This window comes from Dendrobates tinctorius, unplaced genomic scaffold (genome assembly GCF_039654945.1).
Source record: "Dendrobates tinctorius isolate UK_male_01 unplaced genomic scaffold, ASM3965494v1 ptg000016l, whole genome shotgun sequence".
Classification (NCBI taxonomy): domain Eukaryota; kingdom Metazoa; phylum Chordata; class Amphibia; order Anura; family Dendrobatidae; genus Dendrobates; species Dendrobates tinctorius.
In genome coordinates this window covers 67,479,480-67,499,977 of record NW_027361684.1, presented here as the reverse complement: position 1 = coordinate 67,499,977, position 20,498 = coordinate 67,479,480, and the positions used below count along the sequence as shown (strand labels likewise).

Genomic DNA, 20,498 nt, shown 5'->3' with positions numbered 1-20,498 from the left:
TATGCAGATATTAGTACACAATATTTTTCTTTGCTAAGCACAAAGTAGCAGGCATTCATGAATAGACCTATAACATTATTATTCATCTAGCGCCACCTAATGCGCCACAAGTGTCACCATATTAGAGCGGCAGAATGGCATCAATTAAATCACTAACATACCCCTATAATGGGGTTAATGCCGCATATATCCACATAATGGGGCGGCAAATAAATTCCAAAAATCCCCTATAATGGGGTTAATGCCACAATAATAGGTCCCAATGATGTCTGTCACCACATGTGTAACGGTATTAAGGTGGCAAAATAATATCAAATAAACTACTAGCAATTCCCCTATAATGGGGTTAGTGCCGCATATGTCACCATATTAGGACAATAGAGTAGCAGCAAATAAGTTTCCAGCAATCCCCTATAATGGGGTTAATGCCACCACGATATGTCCCAGTATTAACTCTGCCCAATATACTTAGCATACATACATAGTGCCAACATCACCCAGTCAAAGTCTTTCACAATATAATCCATAATGATTACCTAGTAACGTCCGTGGTACCGGGGGACGTTATTCCTGAGCCAGCAAGTCCGCCCCGACGCGCGTTTCGGACTCCTTCCTCAATGAGCCTCTCATTCAAACCATATCCCAGCTTTTTATAATCCCCGGCCACGGCGTCAATTACCGCCGGACCGGAAGTAGCGTTCACTGCCCGAAAGTGACGCGCTATGACGCCAGGTCGCTAACAATGCCGGACGGCGTCGGCGTCACAAGTGGGCGGAGTCGGGGCGGGCCCAGCCCACAGGGTTAGACGCCGAAAGCCGGCAGGCACCGCAGCAAACGGGCATCATGCGCGTACAGGACAGGAGCGCAGGGACATCATTTCCCAAACATGTGTAAACAATATGTATAATTAAATCATTAAAACATTTGATGGCAACCTCTCTGACCTTTTTTCAACAGAAGAAGAACAAGTAGCCTTACGTATTTTGGAAGATCTGTCCACCGAACATAATACATCGGAGGGAGGTAAAGTATCTGACACTATACGTCCTCGGTCTAAAAAATTCCCCCTTTTATCATCTTGCCCAAATGTGGATCTTTTTGTGCAGATTGTGGCCAAGGAATTTAGATGCAATCTAACCGCATCTAATGATTAGTCACATGCGTAATAACTGCGTAAATATAGCTTACTACACATGTGTACTAATTTAAATAAGGTCTTACCTCCTCCCACCGCCTGAAGTCACCATCTACTGGAGTTCTCGCGATAACTTAGCTTACCGTGAGAACTGCCGTGTCACCACGAGAATTGTGTGCTTGACCGGGAGTTATCTCCGGTCACACTAGGCTAGATCTCACAGTCAGCTGACCTACAGTGTAGGTGACCGCCGGAAATCTCCAGTGGTCATCTACAAGCTCTGCTATCTCTGGATGTCATGCATCCAGATGTAGCAGAGCCAGATCTCTCCAATGAACTGTTTGTACCAAGGACTGTGACAAGAACAAGGGGGCATTCTCTTCGTTTGGAGGAAAGACAATTTCTGCACCAGCATAGAAGAGGGTTCTTCACGGTAAGAGCAGTGAGGCTCTGGAATTCTCTTCCTGAGGAAGTGGTGATGGCCAACTCACTGAATGAATTTAAGAAAGGAATGGATGCTTTTCTTGTGAGTAACAGTATAGAAGGTTACGAATAACATTATATTATAGGTAGATGGTTGACCCAGCTTAGAGGAAGGAATTTTTTTCCCTATGGAGAAAATTGGCTTCTACTCTGTGGGTTTTTTGCCTTCCCCAGGATCAACAATGCAGAACAGCTCCACTAAAAATAGGCTGAACTAGATGGACATAAGGTCTTCCTTCAGCCTTCAAAACTATGTTACTATGTAAGACTCGTTGTGGGACACTCGTACTACATCGGGACAGGAACTATTTGTTTTTCTTTCTTTAATTTTTTTTATCAGGAGATCTATGGCTTCCGGGATTTAGGCGTATAATAAAATGGCAAAACTGGGGTGGTGTTTTATTTCATTAAAATACTTTTTTCTGGCTATATCATAAACTCTTTATATACTATAGGCGTCTTATTGATGCCTCTCCATTACTAACCGGACTTGATGTCACCTTACAATGAAAGGTAACATTAACCCCTTATTAACTTATATGCCACCGCTTCATGGCAGTGGGAAGAGAGAGGCTAATTGCTATTTCTGGGGTGGCTGTGTGCTGATGTTTGTAGTCACGAGGGCTGATATCCATGGTCCCTTCCTAGGCTATGAATATCAGCCCGAAGCTGTCTGCATAGCCTTTCTGGCTATTAATTATAGGGGGACCCTATGTAATTTTTTTGGGGGGTCCCCCTATTTTAATTGCTAGTAAAGGCTAAATATACAGCTGTGGGCTGATATTAATGGCCTGGGAAGATCCATGGGTATTAACCCCTCCCCAGGCTATAAACATCGGCCCCCAGTCACTGGCTTTCCCTCTCTGGCGCAGAAAATTGTGCGAGAGCCCACGACATTTTTTTTAGATTATTTTTATTAAAAAAAGGAAAGGACATTGCATATTAGGCTGGGGTCAGACATGCGAGAAACTCACATAAGTCTCCACCTCAGTACCCGGCACTGCCTCCGGCACTCGAGACTGGAGCTTTCAGCTGCATAGAAATACATGCAGCCGCACAGTCCGGTCCGGGTGCTGGTGGCAGTGCTGAGGTGCGAGACTAGTGCGAGTTTCCCCAAGTGTGACCCCAGCCTAAGGCCGGGGTCAGACATGTGAGAAACTCGCACGAGTCTTGCATGTCAATACCTGGCACTGCCGCAGACACTCGGACAGGAACGTGCGGCTGCATGTATTTCTATGCAGCTGAACTCTCCGGTCTTGAATGCCGTCTATCTATCCCATATCTATCTGTCTGTCTATCTATCTGTGTGTCTAAACATTCTTCAATGGAGTATGTAAAAGAAGTTGTACAAGGAAATTACATTATAATTTTCTTTTGTTGTGTTAAATAATATATCTTTATTCAGCTTACAAAAAAACGCTTACAAATAAGCATGAAAAAAATCGCATCAAAAACTCAGGTGACCTGTCAGTGACCTCTGATGCAGATTTCACCTGCGTCAAATCCTGAGCAAATACTGAGCCAATCCTGACCGTGGAAACATGCCCTTAGACTCTTTGCTTGTGACTTGACTTATCTTGTTCCTGCTCCCTCTAAACTGTCTTGTCTTCCTGGTTTTCCTGACCTCGGCTCATGATTTGGATTTCATCTCTAACTTCCCCTCCCTTGTTGTACTGCGCCATTTCCAGTACCTGACCACGGATTGTTTGACCTCCCTTTACTTATCCAGTAAGTAGTATATATCATTACTATCTGTTGTAGTATTTTTCTCCATTTCTGGGACTAATATTTACTATAGTGACTCACGTCACAGAAATACCCCCTATATGAAAATGAGTACTGTCATTTAGACGCAGGGGAATGCCCCCGATATGCAATGGAGTACTGTCAATTAGACGCGGGGAAAGGCCCAAGATATGCAAATGAGTACTGTCAATTAGACGTGGGGGAAGGCCACCGATATGCAAATGAGTATTGTCAATTAGACGTGGGGAATGCCTCCAATATGCAACTGAGTACTGTCAATTAGACGTGGGAGAAGGCCACCGATATGCAAATGAGTACTGTCAATTAGACACGGGGAATGCCCCCGATATGCAACGGAGTACTGTCAATTAGACGCGGGGGAAGGCCACCGATATGCAAATGAGTACTGTCAATTAGACATGGGGAAAGGCCCAAGATATGCAAATGAGTACTGTCAATTAGACGTGGAAAAAGCCACCGATATGCAAATGAGTACTGTCAATCAGACGTAGGGGAAGGCCCCCAATATGCAAATCAGATGGCTATCACACTGCCTAAACTAAAAAATGTCTTATGTCCGAACATGCTGCACATTTCCAAGATCTAGAAAAGTCCTGCTTTGAAGGCATTTCCTATTGTCAACCTTGAATAGTCCGCCCCAGTTATCCTCAGGATTGGTTGGAAATATTACCATTAACCCTAACACCTTTCTAGAATTATAGTTGATTTGTCTCTACATCTCACAATACAAGCTGCATACATAAATCTTTTAGTTCTGATGATGCCGGTGTATTAGCTGCTAAAACACATGTCAGAATGCTCGTGTACTCCTGCAATCACAACTTTCAGAAAGGATTATACTGCCGTACTGATATCGATTTTCAAGGTAAGTACACAAGCCCCATCAGGTCTAAGCTAACTATTAATGTATGTAGTTTGTACTATGAAATCTGGCTATTATTACTTAGTACAGATGCTTTTCTACTCCAAATGTTAATTACAGTTGTGCTTTATTCCACTTTATATCTCATGTAATAAATAATTCTGCCCACTCACCATCTGTTGTAACTTTTTTTTGTTTCTTGTAGCGGGTGTCATGTTTTTCCCAGAGCGAATAACTGAAGATGGCTTTGAGGTGCACTTTGGCATAAATTATTTAGGTCACTTCTTACTGACAAACCTCCTCCTGGACACTTTGCGGAAGTCTGGTACAAGTGATTCCAATGCTCGGATCGTCACAGTTTCTTCGGCCACCCACTTTAATGGGCAGGTGGACTTTGAGGCTCTACAAAGCAGGTAAAATCTAGAAAATAATTACCGTATATGTAACCAAAATCAATTGCGTTACACAATACAGATTGAGCCTGTATGTAACATGAATGAGCTAAAAAGCTGCTACCCCTGTGCCGATGCAGCAAGACTCCTATGGAGAGCACCACTGACCACCTTCAAGTTCACATGTTCTAGATTTGGCACATAGGCCCATATTTAGGTACTTTTTATGTAGTTTCTAATATTTTTCAAACTTTCATGTGAGACGTTTATTAACCATTTGTGCTAGAATATATTGAATTTCAAGTCATGCACGACAGTTTAAAAAAGTGGTTTGAAATGTGGCCATGGCTTACTGCTCAGCCAGGATGAAGTCACAATGCTCATCATTGAATTAAAGACCATTTTTTCTTTTGTTGAAAAAAATAAATTTTGTGGCCATTTTCCAAGACCTTCTCATTTTTCCTTCAATGGAGCTGTGAGGGCTTCTTTTATTGTGTTAAAACCTGAAGGGTTTATAAATGCAGCATTTTGATTGCTTCCTATTGCTTTTTTTTGGCGCAGTTATAGTGACTGAAAAAACACAAATCGGAGGTATTTCTGTTTTTTTCTTTTTATTCCTCTATACAGCAGTTACCAATCAGGTTAATTAATTTGCTGTTTTGATAGATCAGACTTTTACGTACACAGTGATATCGTACATGGTCCATAGACCTGGATCTGACATATGGCTGTGATCACAAAATGACTGTTCATACCAAGCACAGGCGCTCAGTGCACCCTTGGTGTGGCCGAGCAGTTCAGCTCTCCTTCCTACCTACTTGTTTTTCATCTGTCTCTGCCCTCCTCTTCCTTGAGTGACAGCTCTGGATTTAGAGACACAAGTGGTGGGTGGAAAGATAGATGAAAAACAAGTGAAATCTGTCCACATAAAATGAAGGTTAAAACCAAGTACGCGAGCTCAGTGTACCCTTGGCGTGGCCAAATGTCTAAGTACAGCTTCACTCCTATTTATTTTCCATCTTTCACCGCCATTCTCTGGCTCTATAAGCCAAAGCGAGTGCTATCAATCCAAGAAGACAGCGAGAAGAGATAAATGGAAAATAAGCGGGTGGGAAGGTGCACTTACATGCTTGGCCCTGCTGAGGGTGCACTGAGTGCCCGTTCTTGGTTTGAACAGTCGTTCTATGTGTGAATGTATACTGCACACAGCAATATGTATAGCACCTGACTGCAAGTCAACAGTGACTAGTTCATCTCTTCTGTTTTGAGCTCACCATGCTCTTTTCAAGCAACAAATATATCCATCCACAGGATACTGAAAGCGCCACTCCAGCATTTTTTTATTGCTACGCTAGAGTGGTGCAACTAGTCTAAGTTCCAAGCCCATAGTCACATACTTATCAGCTGCCACCTTCATCTGTTATCGTTGCCACTCCGCTTGGTCTTCTGTATGTTGTGACCTGCCGGATTGCTCCAATGTTTTCTGGAGAAGCCGGAAATCACGGCTCAATGTAACCAGAAGGCAGAGGTAATGATCACAAGCTGTCTATGTAAGTCTATGAAAGCCTCGTGCTGCCACTGGTTCTCATAGACTTACATTGAGAGCCTATGACTGGTTTATGTAGGAAATACAAAGTTTTGTTTGCACATTATTGCAGTAAGTTGTTACAATCGCTATAAACTTCAATGTAATATTTAGGGTTTTCTACTCTGAATGTTCTCATCCGATATCCTTCTGAGACATAAGACAACGTCATCGTGATGCAGAATGCAGTTCGGTCCGTCTGTTGAAGAAAATCTAACACAAGAAAAATTAGGTCACTTCTAGCTACTCTGGAGAAAATGGCAAGCCGAGTAATAGCTCTTGGCAGGAAAAAGGGTAATGTGTTCTGGAGTGTTTCTACTATAATCACCTATCTCAGCTGGTGACCTTGGGAGAACTGAAATCACAAGTCACTTCACATTAGTCTGCAGTGGATGAAGATCGTCACCGAGACAGCTGATTTTATAGCTAAAGACTGCTACAAGAGGATCAGTTATGATCATCAAAAAATAATATTCCATAATATTACTGTACTGGACAATTACATGTGTTCTTATTTAAACGTGATCAGAGACATTAGACTTTATTTCAAAAAAAGTTTATAGTCACTGATTCCAGATCAGTATTTTTTCTGTATGTGCTTTATATGTTCTGGTAGCACCTTTGTTACTTGTGACTCTCAGCTGGACGTTCTCCATAGCTTAGTGTAGAGGCGTGTACCTTATCTGCTGTCACTGTCCAATCAGTGAAGACTGTGTCAGTGCTCCGCCAGCATTTTCTCATTGCATACATGTAAGGCGGTGGCCTGGAACCACACGTGTCTCCTCTCCCCTGAACGCTATTCGCACAAATACATGTGACACCTCATTGTTCATTAATGTGAAATGTAATTTTCATGTACTGTGATGTCATATATCTGCCATGTACTGTGTATATGTTTAGGATTAGGGATAGAAGTTAGCATAGAGCAATAGCGAGGTTAGAATAGAGGGGGGCATTATTAGAGAATAGATAGGAGTATTAGTTAGATGCAGGCAGCATAGGGGTTAAGCAAATGGGGTCACAGAGCAGAGCAATACAGAGTCAAAGGGATATAAGAGAGACACTTCCTGTATAGGCAGCAAGGACCGGGCAGGCTTACCCAGGGCGAGGAGTAAGCAGCAGATGAGGGACCCCAGGCAGAGAATAGTGCAGCCGGGCACCAGCTCAATGGGATCATCTTCAGGAAGGATCCGAGGTCTATGACCGGTGCTGGAACAGCAGAGATGGCATTCCCGGCACCTTTCCCAATTGGAACCGGATGAGGGGCTGACGGGGAGCTGGTGACGTCGGTGGCTTGGAAGGGACACAAATTATCCAAGGAGACGTTAGGGATTGCCAAGAGGAAAGAGTACAGAAAGAATTGAGTTTGCCGCCTTACAGAATTGGCATAGTCGGCAGGATTGTGATGCCTTATGTGTAAAGAGCGGAGTAGCATTGAAGATGGCAAAGATGGCGGCCATGAAAGAGTTAAAGATGGTGCCAAACACTGACATGAAGATGGAGGTCAGTGGTGCAAAAGCTGAGAGTGGTGCTGCCCACCTTGGACATCCTAAGCAGAAAAGGGTGCGTAGATGGAAGAAGCAGTGGCCTGAGCCGAGGCCACATCCCATAGTGACTGGTGCCCGGCTGAGATGGGCACAGCTGAATAAGCAGCCCCAACCTTTGCAGCAGAATTTGAAGGAATGGGTGGGGCAGCCAGAAGTAACTCCACCCATGAACGAGTGGAGGCCAGAAGAGCAAGACGGCATGCCCGGAAGAGAGATGCCATTATCCAGTGAGTTACCTGAGCAGATGCAGAAAATAAGCATGTAATTCTGTGGGGGGATCGGCCGGCCGGACTGGGAGTGGTCTGTGGCCCGGGCGGAGGCTGGCCAGCATCCCGGTGGCTGGCAGATGGACGTGATGGAGGATGGGTTCTCCATCAGTCAGTGGGGGAAGGAGATTGCCGAGAGCAGGGACACTGCAGATGCGGAGGAGCTGGAGAAGGCCATAGAGAAACTGGAAGTTGTGGAGAGAGGGACCGTCACGGCCGTGATTCAAAGATCATGCGGCTGCAGTGGAGGACCGTCGTAGCTGGCTGCCACCTCGGTGAGTGTAATATTGGCCCTCACCACAGTCCCTACACCTGCTCCGGCCCAGACACCTTCTCCGGACCCCACATCTCCCCACAGCGGGTACCCAGACGAGATCCAGGTCCCTACACTGAGAGATGCTCGGTGGGCGAGGAAGGTTATTGAGGAGAAGTGGCAGGAGCGCCGAATTGTAAAGGAGCTGCGGCATCCCATTGGAGGAGCCGTGTCCGGCCGGATGACCCACAGCCTACTGAGATGTTTTAACCATACCCGTGGGTAAGGATTCATACAAGAGGACGGGACCCAGGATAAAGTGTATGCGAATGTCGGGTCTATTATGCACAAGGGTCCCTTGCAAGAGTGGGACCAGGTGACCTTTGTGCGAGAGGAAGGACCCTGGGGACCGTATGCTGTTGCGGGCACTGTTGTTGCTGGTATTGAGGTGAGGCGGGAGGCGCAGCATGATCGGCGGTCGCCTGTACTGGCCACAAGGTGATGAGTGCCCTTTTAATAAGTTAAGTTGAACTGTTTGAAAAAGACTGTGACTCCGAGGTGTTATGTGAAACTTGGCAACATGGAGCTGGAGTGCCAGAACTGGAAGAAACTCTGACAGTAACCGTAAGTGTTAAGCTGAGCACGCTGCACAGGTAGCAAAAGGGACATTGTGTTTTATCTGTGGGGGCACCAGGGTGTGGGATCTGTAGTGCCCGTTGCTACGACTACCACCCTGGCCGCCTTACATACATATGAGCTGCACACAGGCAATGTACTACTGTCGTACAGGGTGGAGACACGTGTAGCTATTCACTGCAATTCCATTCCAAAGACATATTGATAGAGAATTTAGTTTGTGAGCCCCATCAGGGACAGCGATGATCATAGTAACATAGTTAGCAAAGGCGAAAAAAGACATTTGTCCATCCAGTTCAGCCTATATTCCATCAGAATAAATCATCAGATCTACGTCCTTCTAAAGAACCTAATAACTGTAAGATACAATATTGTTATACTCCAGGAACACATCCAGGCCTCTGTTGAACCCCTCGACTGAGTTCGCCATCACCACCTCCTCAGGCAAGGAATTCCAGATTCTCACTGCCCTAACAGTAAAGAATCCTCTTCTATGTTGGTGGAAAAACCTTCTCACCTCCAGACGCAGAGAATGACCCCTTGTGACCGTCACAATACTTGGTATAAACAGATCCTCTGAGAGATATTTGTATTTTCCGCTTATATACTTATACATGGGTGTTAGATCGCCCCTCACTCGTCTTTTTTCTAGACTAAATAATCCTAGTTTTGCTAATCTCTCTGGGTATTGTAGTTCCCCCATCCCCTTTATTAATTTTGTTGCCCTCCTTTGTACTCGCACTAGTTCTATTATATCCTTTCTGAGCACCGGTGCCCAAAACTGTACAGAGTACTCCATGTGCTTTCTAATCAGAGATTTGTACAGAGGCAGTATAATGCTCTCATCATGTGTATCCAGACTTCTTTTAATGCACCCCATGATCCTGTTTGCCTTGGCAGCCGCTGCCTGGCACTGGTTGCTCCAGGTAAGTTTATCATTAAGTAGGATCCCCAAGTCCTTCTCTATGTCAGATTTAACCAGTGGTTTCCCGTTCAGTGTGTAATGGTGATATTGAGTCCTTCTTCCCATATGCATAACCTTACATTTATCATTGTTAAACCGCATCTGCCACCTTTCGGCACAAGTTTTCAAATTATCCAGATCCATCTATAGCAGAATACTATCTTCTCTTGTATTGACTGCTTTACATAGTTTTGTATCATCTGCAAATAACGATATTTTACTGTGTAAACCTTCTATTAGATCGTTAATAAATATGTTGAAGAGAATAGGTCCCAACACCGACCCCTGTGGTACCCCACTTGGCACAGTGACCCAGTTAGAGAATATACCATTTATAATCACCCTCTGCTTTCTATCACTAAGCGAGGTACTTACCCATTTACACACATTTTCCCCCAGACCCAGCATTCTCATTTTGTGTACCAACCTTTTGTGTGGCACGGTATCAAACGCTTTGAAAAATCAAGCTATACCATGTCCAATGACTCACCTTGGTCCAGTCTATAGCTTACCTCTTCATAAAAACTGATTAGATTGGTTTGACAGGAGCGATTCCTCATAAACCCATGCTGATATGAAGTTAAACAGTTATTCTTATTGAGACAATCCAGAATAACATCCCTCAGAAACCCTTCAAATATTTTACCAACAATAGAGGTTAGACTTACTGGCCTATAATTTCCAGATTCACTTTTAGAGCCCTTTTTGAATATTGGTACCACATTTGCTATGCGCCAGTCCTGTGGAACTGACCCTGTCACTGTAGAGTCCCCAAATATAAGAAATAATGGCTTGTCTTTTACATAACTTAGTTCTCTTAGTACTCGTGGGTGTATGCCATCCGGACCCAGAGATTTATCTATTTTAATCTTATTTAGCTGGCTTTGCACCTTTTAGGTTAGATTGGTGGCCCTTAATATAGGGTTTTCTTTGTCTCTCGGCATTTCACCTAGCATTTCATTTTCCACTGTGAATACTGTGGAGATGAAGGTGTTTAATATATTCGCTTTTTCCTCGTCATCTACAACCATTCTTTCCTTACAATTTTTTAAGGGGCCTACACTTTCAGTTATGATTCTTTTACTACTGATTTAGTTGAAGAACAGTTTGGGATTAGTTTTACTCTCCTGCAATGTGCTTCTCTGTTTCCTTTTTGGCAGCTTTAATTAGTTTTTTGATAAAGTATTTTTCTCCCTATAGTTTTTTAGAGCTTCAATGGTGCCATCCTGCTTTACTAGTTTAAATGCTTTCTTTTTGCTGTTAATTGACCCTCTTACTTCTTTCTTTAGCCACATTGGGTTTTTCCTATTTCTTGTCCTTTTATTCCCACAAGGTATAAACCGCTTACAGTGTCTATTTAGGATGTTCTTAAACATTTCCCATTTATTATCGGTATTCTTATTTCTGAGGACATTGTCCCAGTCAACCAGATTAAGGGCATATCTAAGCTAGTCAAACTTTGCCTTCCTAAAGCTCAGTGTTTTTGTGACTCCCTGACAAGTCCCCCTAGCGAAAGACAAGTGAAACTGTACAATATTGTGGTCGCTATTTCCTAGATGCCCGACGACCTGCAGATTTGTTATTCTGTCAGGTCTATTAGGTAGTATTAGGTCTATAAGTGCTGCTCCTCTCGTTGGATTCTGCACCAATTGTGAAAGATAATTTTTCTTAGTTATTAGCAGAAACCTGTTGCCTTTATGAGTTTCGCAGGTCTCTGTTTCCCAGTTAATATCCGGGTAGTTAAAGTCCCCCATATCAAGGACCTCATTATGGGTTACAGCTTCATCTATCTGCCTTAGTAGTAGAATTTCCAGGATTTCTGTTATATTTGGGGGTTTGTAACAGACCCCAATGAGAATTTTGTTATTATTTTTCTCTCCATGTATTTCAACCCATATGGACTCGACATCCTCATTCCCTTTGCTAATATCCTCCCTTAGGCTGGGATCACACGTAGCGGAACTCCCACGGAAGTTACCGCGAGGATTCCGGAATTCCATTCCGCGGGAAAATCGCATTTTAAATTCCTGTGATTTTCCCGCGGAAAAACTAGCGATTTGCAAGCGTAATTAGCTTGCAGAATGCTAGTGTTTTCCAAGCGATCTGTAGCATCGCTTGGAGAACTGATTGACAGGTTGGTCACACTCGTCAAACATAGTGTTTGACTAGTGTGACCAACTTTTTACTATTGAGGCTGCCTATGCAGCATCAGTAGTAAAAAGATCTACTGTTAAAAATAATAAAAAAATAAAAAATCGTGTTATATTCACCTTCCGATGTCCCGTGCAGCGTCCCCAGGCCTCCGCGATGCCCCGGCAGGTCCTGTTCCCAGTGATGCATTGGGGCAATGACCTTTGATGACATCGCGGTCTCTCGAGACAGCTACAGCATCGCGAGACAGCGACGTCAGCAAAGGTCCTTATCGCAATGCATTACTGAGAACGGGACCTGTCGCTTGTATCGCTGAAGCCTGGGGACGCTGCGCGGGATTCCGGAAGGTGAATATAACCCGATTTTTTTATTCTATTATTTACAGGGATATGGTACCCACAGCCCGGAGGACAGTCTCCTCTCCTCCGGACCGTGGGTACCATCCGCAAATGTTCTGCTTACTTTTCGCACGGTGGGCACAGCCACATGCGGAAAGTAAGCAGAACAATGCATTCCTATGTGGGCAGAATTGCCCCGATTCCACAAAATAATGAGCATGTTGCGTATTTTTCCTCGATGCGATTCCGCCGCGGGAAAATCCGCAGCATTAGCATAGGATTGCATGGGATGCTGATTTTTTGCGGCAAAATCGCGCTTTAAAAACCGCCGCGAAAAAAACGCGACGTGTGAACGTAGCCTTAAAGTGGACTTTAGACAAGACTTTACATAAAGACAAACCCCTCCTCCTCTCCAATTTTTACGATCCTTTCTAAACAGATTGTAACCCTGTAAGATAACTGCCCAGTCATAGCTTTCATCTAACCATGTCTCGGTTATTCCCACTATGTCATAGTTACCTGTAAATATTTCTGCTTCTAGTTCTTTCATCTTGTTTGTCAGGCTTTTGGCGTTTGTGAGCATGCAGTTTAGAGGATTTGTTTTGTTCCAATCTCCTCCCTGTGGATTGTTTTAGAAATTTTCTTACCTACCTTCTGAGTATGTTGTCTTGGGTCTTCTTTGCCGCACCTCATATCCTTCATCAGTATATTTTCTGGCTTCATGTTCGAGTCTAATGTTTTTCCTCCCGTACCCTATTCTTCTAGTTTAACGCCCTTTTGGTGAGTGTAGCAAGTCTTCTGCCGAATGTGTGTTTCCCAGGTTTATTGAGGTGTAGTCCATCTCTGGCAAGGAGTTAGTCGTACAGGTAATTCACACCGTGGTCCAGGAATCCGAATCGTTGTCTGCAGCATCGTCTTAGCCAGTTGTTCGCATCAAGGATCCTGTTCCATCTCCTAGTGCCATGCCCGTCCACTGGAAGGATAGAAGAAAAAACTACCTGTGCATCCAGTTCCTTTACTTTCTTCCCCAACTCTTCAAAGTCCTTGCAGATTGTCGGTAGGTCCTCCCTTGCCATGTCATTGGTGCCAACATGTATCAGAAGAAATGGGTGGATGTCCTTGGAACCGATGAGCTTTGGTATCCCATCGGTCACATCCTTGATCTTCGCACCTGGGACGCATACTTCTCTTGCGGTTATGTTTGGTCTGCAGATGGCTGCTTCTGTGCCTATCAGTAGTGAGTCTCCCACCACTTTCACTCTTGTTTGCTTCCTGGCCATACTTTTTGTTGTCACTTCTGGGTTTTGCTGTGTGCCCTTTTTCCTCTTTGCTTGCTGGTAGTGCCTCATCCTTCGTCCTCCACAAAGCCTTGGTATCAGTTTCTCAGTTGTGTGGTTGGTGATGTCTCCATTTTCTCCTTGCTTCTTTTGGTCACATGCTTCCACTCGTCTGCTTTTGGATATTCTCTGACACTTTCTTCACCTTCTGTTACCAGTAGAGATACTTCTGTTCTGTCTATGAAGTCTTCATTTTCTTTGATGAGTTTCAAAGTTGCAATTCTTTCTTACTAACCCGGCACCTTTTTTCTAACAGGAGTCTACACTTCTGGCAGGTGAAGTTACATTCTTCTTCTGGTCGATCTGTGAACATTTAGCACATGTTGCAGCTCACCATGTAGGTTGTCACATCTGCCATGTTGCTCTTTGATCCTGCTGACTTGCTGTGTGTCTTCCTTCTTGTGTAATTCTCTCTGAGTAAAGCCCCCGTTACACACTGCGATATCGCTAGCAATATCGCTGTAAAGTCACCGATTTTGTGACGTTGCAGCGATATTGCTAGCGATATCGCTGCATGTGATACTTGCCTCCGACCGGCTCCCCCGCTGGTTATCGCTGATTGCGCGAGAAGCTCCTGGACCATTCCTCGTCGGTCACTTCCTGCTGCGCTTCCTGTGGCGCCGACGAGCGACTCGTGGAGCCGGGCGGGAGGACGCAGGATCGCCGCGTCTGACAGGTAAGTAGCGATCCCCGTCCCCAGCGATGTCGCTAGTGAGATCTGCCTGTGTGGCAGCTCACTAGCGACCACCTAGCGATGCACCAGCGATCCTGACTGCGTCATATCGCTAGTCGGGATCGCTGGTGTATCGCTAGGTGTAACGGTACCCTAACCTTGTTATGTAATCTGCTGTGTGTCTTCCTTCTTGTGTAATCTACTCAATCAGCCAAGCTTTCTTGCAATAATGTCCTAGAGGTACGCGGTTTGGCCATGCTTTTCAAACAGTTGGTCCCGGCTGTACCCAACGATCTTCTTGCTGAGGGAGGCTCTTTGCTTTTCCCAGAAGGCACCTGGAATATGCAAATTGTCCTCTTCAAGCTTCAATCCTTGGTTTGGCGATGCTTTCCAAGCAGCTGGTCCCGGCTGTACCAATGATCTTCTTGCTGAGGGAGACTCTTTGCTTTTCCCAGAAGGCACCTGGAATATGCAAATTGTCCTCTTCAAGCATCATTCCCTGGTTTACAGTTTGATCATGTATGCAAACTGTAAAGCGCTGCGGAATATGTTATCTCTATATAAAAATAAAGATTATTATTATTTATTTTATTATGATATTCATTTTTTACATTTTGCACTGATTATATACATAAAAAATACTAGTTTATATTTATTCATATACATGGTGCATGTGAGGTGATCCAGTTAGGTGTGTTATAGGGATAGGTGGAAAGCTGAGCACCTATCCCAACTAGGATGGTCAGACATAGGAGTGCTCAGGTTTAGACATTCCATTCAGCTTGGACCAGAGACTGATAAGAGGCCTTACAATGGTGTCAGCCTCAATCCTACCTCCCCCGAAGGCCATGTATTTGTATATGCAGGGCAGGCACCTGGTGGCAGCAGATGAGAGGGGAACAGGAGGCCTGGTTCACATGCCACTGACATTCACGGAGCAAATCTGTAAGAGGTGTTTGCAGTTAAACTAGGAAGGGATAGACAAGGAACGGCAAAGGAGTCTGACAACATAGAGTGGGCACCCATGAGACCGAGAGGTGGTTCCAGCCTACCAATCATGTCACTGCCTTCTCTTACAACTTTTCGTTCTCGCTGGCTATCTGTTAGCAGCTTATAAGGGGATTAATTTCATGACTACTTGTAGGATTGTGAGATACATTTGCTGGATCCGCTCTGAAGCTGTCCTTGATGACTGAAGAGTGATAGAACAGCTCAGAACCATTGACAGGAGGCGGGCCTCCTGCCCAGTTGACAATTTATTCATCAATTAACATGCTAGGAAAAAAATATAACAGTGGTCTTACTAGAGAAACTAATGAGACTTAAAATAAATAAGTGCTTTAGAATTTTAGAGGTCGAGCTGAAAATGAATTTTGTCTGTTGACCCCTTCAATTGATTCTCCAACGTAGTAAATTATGATGGGTACCAGGATCTGTGAAGCTTTACATAAATAATCTGAAATCCTAATAAGTTCAGATCACTAGTAAATAATATTTCTCTGTTGTTATTAACATTATTTCTTATTTAATAAGTTAAAATCTTGCAAAAAAATTGTAGTCACTGATTTCTGAACTTTTTTTTTGCTCCCATTCCTTTGGTAATGCCAATGTTACTATTTTTAAATTAAAAATTTACAGTGGGTCTGTCTCCACAACCCAATGTCAAAGGGGCGTAAGAACGAGTGTGATTTTAGATTGGCAGAGAGGAAAGGGAGAGAGGTAATGAATGGTGAGTAAGGAGTACCGTAGATTAACCAGGCAGTAGAGTTAAGGTTGAATTGGAATCATGCAACAGTCTTATATGGGAGGCTATGGAGAACAATAGTAGTCTAGAGATGGAGAGTATGAGCAGACATTTCTCAAGGTTGAGAAAACTGCAGATTTTAGAAATGTTTTTGAGGTCGAAGATGAAGGAGCTGAAAATAAAGTTTATCCTATTATTGTAAGATAGGGAAAAATGTTGAGCAATAATTTGTAATACTAGTCAGGGGATTTTACAGCTCTGGCAAAAATTAAGAGACCACTGCAAAATTTTCAGTTTGTCTGATTTTTCTCATGATAGGTATATTTTTTTTAGTAAAATGTAAATTGCTCTTTTATTCTATCATCTAGTGACAACATGTCTTCAAATTTCCAAGCACTAAATTTTGTATTTATTTTCAGAAAATGAGAAATGGTCAAAATAACAAAAAATTGCAGTGCTTTCAGACCTCAAATAATGCTAAGAAAACAAGTTCATAATCATTTATAAACAACAATACTAATGTTTTAAATCAGGAAGAGTTCAGAAATCAATATTTTGTGGAATAACCATGATTTTTCATCACAGCTTTCATGCGTCTTGGCATGCTTTCCATCAGTCTTTCACATTGCTTTTGGGTGACCATAAGCCACTCCTGGTACAAAAATTTAAGCAGTTCTTCTTTGATGGCTTGTCACTATCTATCTTCTTCTTGATTACATTCTAGAGGTTTTCAATGGGGTTCAGGTCTGGACATTGGGCTGGCCATGACAGGGATTTGATGTGGTGGCCCTTCATTCACACATTGATTGACCTAGCTGTGTGGCGTGGCGCATTGTCCTGCTGGAAAAAACAGTCCTCAGAGTTGGGAACATTGCTTGAGCAGAAGGAATCAACTGTTTTTCCAGGATAACCTTGTATGCGGCTTGATTCATATTTTCTTCGCAAAGATTAACCTGCCCAGTTCCAGCCTTGCTGAAGCATCCCCAGATCATCACCAATCCTCCACCAAATGTAATAATAATATAGCGCTAACATATTCCGCAGTGCTTTACAGTTTGCGCACATTATCATCACTGTTCCCGATGGGGCTCACAATCTAAATTCCCTATCAGTATGTCTTTGGAATGTGGGAGGAAACTGGAGTACCTGGAGGAAACCCATGCAAACACGGGGAGAACGTACAAACTCCTTGCAGATGTTGTCCTTGGTGGGATTCGGACCCAGGAATCCAGCGCTGCAAGACTGCAGTGCTATCCACTGAGCCACCGTGCTGCCCAATTTCACAGTGGGTGCAAGACACTGTGGCCTGTACACCTCTCCAGGTCTCCTCGTCTAACCAATAGATGACCAGGTGTTGGGCAAAGCTGAAAATTAGACTTATCAGAGAAGATTACCTTACTCCAGTCCTCTATGGTCCAATCCTTATGGTTTTTGGGAAACTTCAACCTGGCTCTCCTTTGCTTCTCATTGATGAAAGGCTTTTTTCTAGCTTTACATGACTTGAGCCCACCTCTAGGAGCCTGTTATGAACTGTTCTTGCCATGCACTTCACCCCAGCTGCCATTACTTTTGTAGGTCTCTTGATGTCATCCTGCGGTTGCTGAGTGACATTCGAATAAGATGATGGTCATCCCAGTCAGTGGGGAGTCGTTTTCGCCCTCTGCCGGTCTGTAGCTTTGTTGTTCCCAATGTCTGCTGCTTGACCTTGTTGTAATAGACTGCCGTCTTAGAAATTTTAAGAATGGAGGCAATATGACACTCACTATCCCTCTGCGAGTACAGCCAGAATTGAGCCCTTCTTTTCCTCACTCAACTTTTCTTTTCATCTCCTTTGGCATGGCTAAAAGTTATTTTTTCATTCCCATTACTTTTGGGATATTATTAGCACTTGTTTTGCCATCCAGCTTGTCCTACTGCAAGAGGATTGTGAACTCCACAGCAGGGTTTGTTTTATACTTTCTTTTGTTAAATAAGATTTGGTTCAGGTGCTCACCTAATCAGAAGCACATTAAGTAGAATGAGGTGTACTCTGGTTGGAATTCAACTGACCCTGGAATGGAATGGCTGTCAGACATGGAGAGAAGCTGATTTTTATAAAACTGTGCAGTGGTCTCTTAACTTTTGCCAGAGCTTTATATATTTTGCCTTGTCCTTTTTGAATTTTAGGAAGTCGAATTAGGGGAGAAATTGATAATTTTAGAGCCAGAGAAGTAAACTTGAGACTTCAAGTATATTCATAAGAGCGGTTCTAGACCAACACAAACAGGCAATCCCTGCATGTGTCACGGTTGCCGAACAGTCATGAGACATGCAGCCGCTGGGATGCAAACATATTTTTTGAGCATGCAGAAGTCACTTGGATAGCACACGAGCGTGCTCGGATAACACGTTATCAAAGCACGTTCGCTCATCACTAGTTGATATGTTATGGCAAAATTCTCCTCCAGTTGCATTACTTCTAAACAAATGGCCACTTATGGAGCATCATACGGCAGCACATGGAGTTCCTGCGGCAGGGGACATACTGTAGTCTAACACTGTATAGCCTCCTGCATATGGCTCTGCAGGTATATGTATACATACATTTATTATAGACTGTCACTTGCTTATAAGAAAAGCTGCAATTTTATGTAGCTTGTAAAGAAATGTTTCTTAAACCGTTAAGCCATTAGTAAAGATTTTCTGAAACCTGTTAACGTTGTGAATGTCATGTAGGATAATAATTGGCAACACAGTGTTTTCTTTCACAGGTGGTTCACAAGGGTCACTTCCATATTAATGCTCAAATTACCACCTTAGCTTTACATTTTATATCACTCAACAGAAAAACAACATATAATATATGAAATCTCTAAAAGCAATTTTAACTTTATCTAAAAATAGTTTAGAATTGAAGGTCTTGTTTTCGATTACCACAGGGGTAATGTGCCTCAGCAGTAAAGGATTACGAGAGGCTCAGAAAATCCACTTGATGTTACCTTCTGAGAAAATAGGGGGCATTAAGTGTTAGCCAAGATTGCATCAATCTTGTCGGCTGGGCTTTTGATGGTAATTTCATGAGTAAGAGCTTTGGGGAACAAAATATTGTAACATTTGTATATAAAAGTATTAAGCAATGCTGTCATCTGGGCAGGTCGATGAATGGATCAATATTTCTGAACTCTGCCTCCTGAGTGTGCTGTTTAGATCGTATTCTGTGGATTGATTTGTTCTTCTCGCTCTTATTGTATAACTCACGCTGTGGAGAAAATACAAGCTTGTCTTCTTAGAATTTTGATGAAACAGTTTTTGTGCATTTTCATGAAACAGGTTACTCAGCAATCCTCGAAAAGATAAACTTTGTCCTATCGTTTGTATATCATTATCTATCATTGTATTCCGACCGTGTGCTGATTTGGTTGCAATGTCTCAGATATTTGGTGCGGATCAAAACCCACCCACACATAGCATAACACATGCTCTCCGCATGCACAAAATGCAAATGTTTAGCTCTAGTTTATTAATAAATAAGCAGGGTTTGGGTGTGTGAACATGTTAAGTATTTGCTGCGTTTTTGTCGTGTTTTTTTCCGTGCAGTTTTTTCACAAAAACAGAAGAGTTTGATAGTATCATTATCCACGTCACGGCATATAATGTAAACTTACGTCATATGCTGCCAGCTCTCTGTCTTTCATGCAGGATCGCATGCTGATCCCACATTTTTCCCCCACATTATGGCAGATTTATTCAGCTGTCATGTGCCTCTAACAGCCATGGGTGGAGTGGAGCTCCACCCACGATCTTTAATCTGTTAAATCCCGCTGTTTTCCAGGGTTGTGGAGTCAGAGTCGTGGAGTTGGAGTCTGTATAAAATGGATCGACTTCAACTGCTAAAATATATAATAAATTGGGTTCAATAGTTCAGTGCAGGATGTGCTGTTTTTGCTTTCAGAAGAATTTGGGAAAGTTATGAAATGTGCTATAAATGTCTGATTTGTTCCTGAGCTAAGGATCTCGGCTTTTAGTTGAGATGAATCTGTGAGGCAGTGCTGTGGAGTTGGAGTCGGAGTTGGTGGTTTGGCTTACCGACTCTACAGCCCTGGTTTTAACACACGTCGACAGGAGCGCACGACGTTCCACGCTCCCATCTGCGCAGCCTTGATGCGATGGCGGGTCGCCAATGGGTTGTCATGACAACCGAAGGTCTGCTGAATACCATCCTGTCATTACAATTCTCCTGAGAAAGCCATCTTTTAGCTGATGTTCACAGGAGATTGTGATGCGCTATTAAGTATTGCACAAGGGATCGGATGATCGCCGCTTCAAGTCCCCTGGAGGAACGATTAAACCTAGTAAAGAGTGGAAAAAACAAGTAAAATATAACAC

The 20,498-nt window shown here is 43.4% G+C and overlaps 1 protein-coding gene across 2 annotated transcripts in view; it reads left to right on the top strand.

The window, feature by feature from the left end:
* ZBED1 (zinc finger BED-type containing 1) overlaps window positions 1–20,498 on the top strand; it is a 426,627-nt gene that overhangs the window by 289,909 nt on the left and 116,220 nt on the right. For both annotated transcript variants that reach the window (XM_073565949.1, XM_073565948.1), the window contains one exon: window positions 4,453–4,660. In XM_073565949.1, coding sequence (XP_073422050.1) covers window positions 4,453–4,660 — 208 coding nt within the window. The remainder of the gene's footprint in view (window positions 1–4,452; window positions 4,661–20,498) is intronic.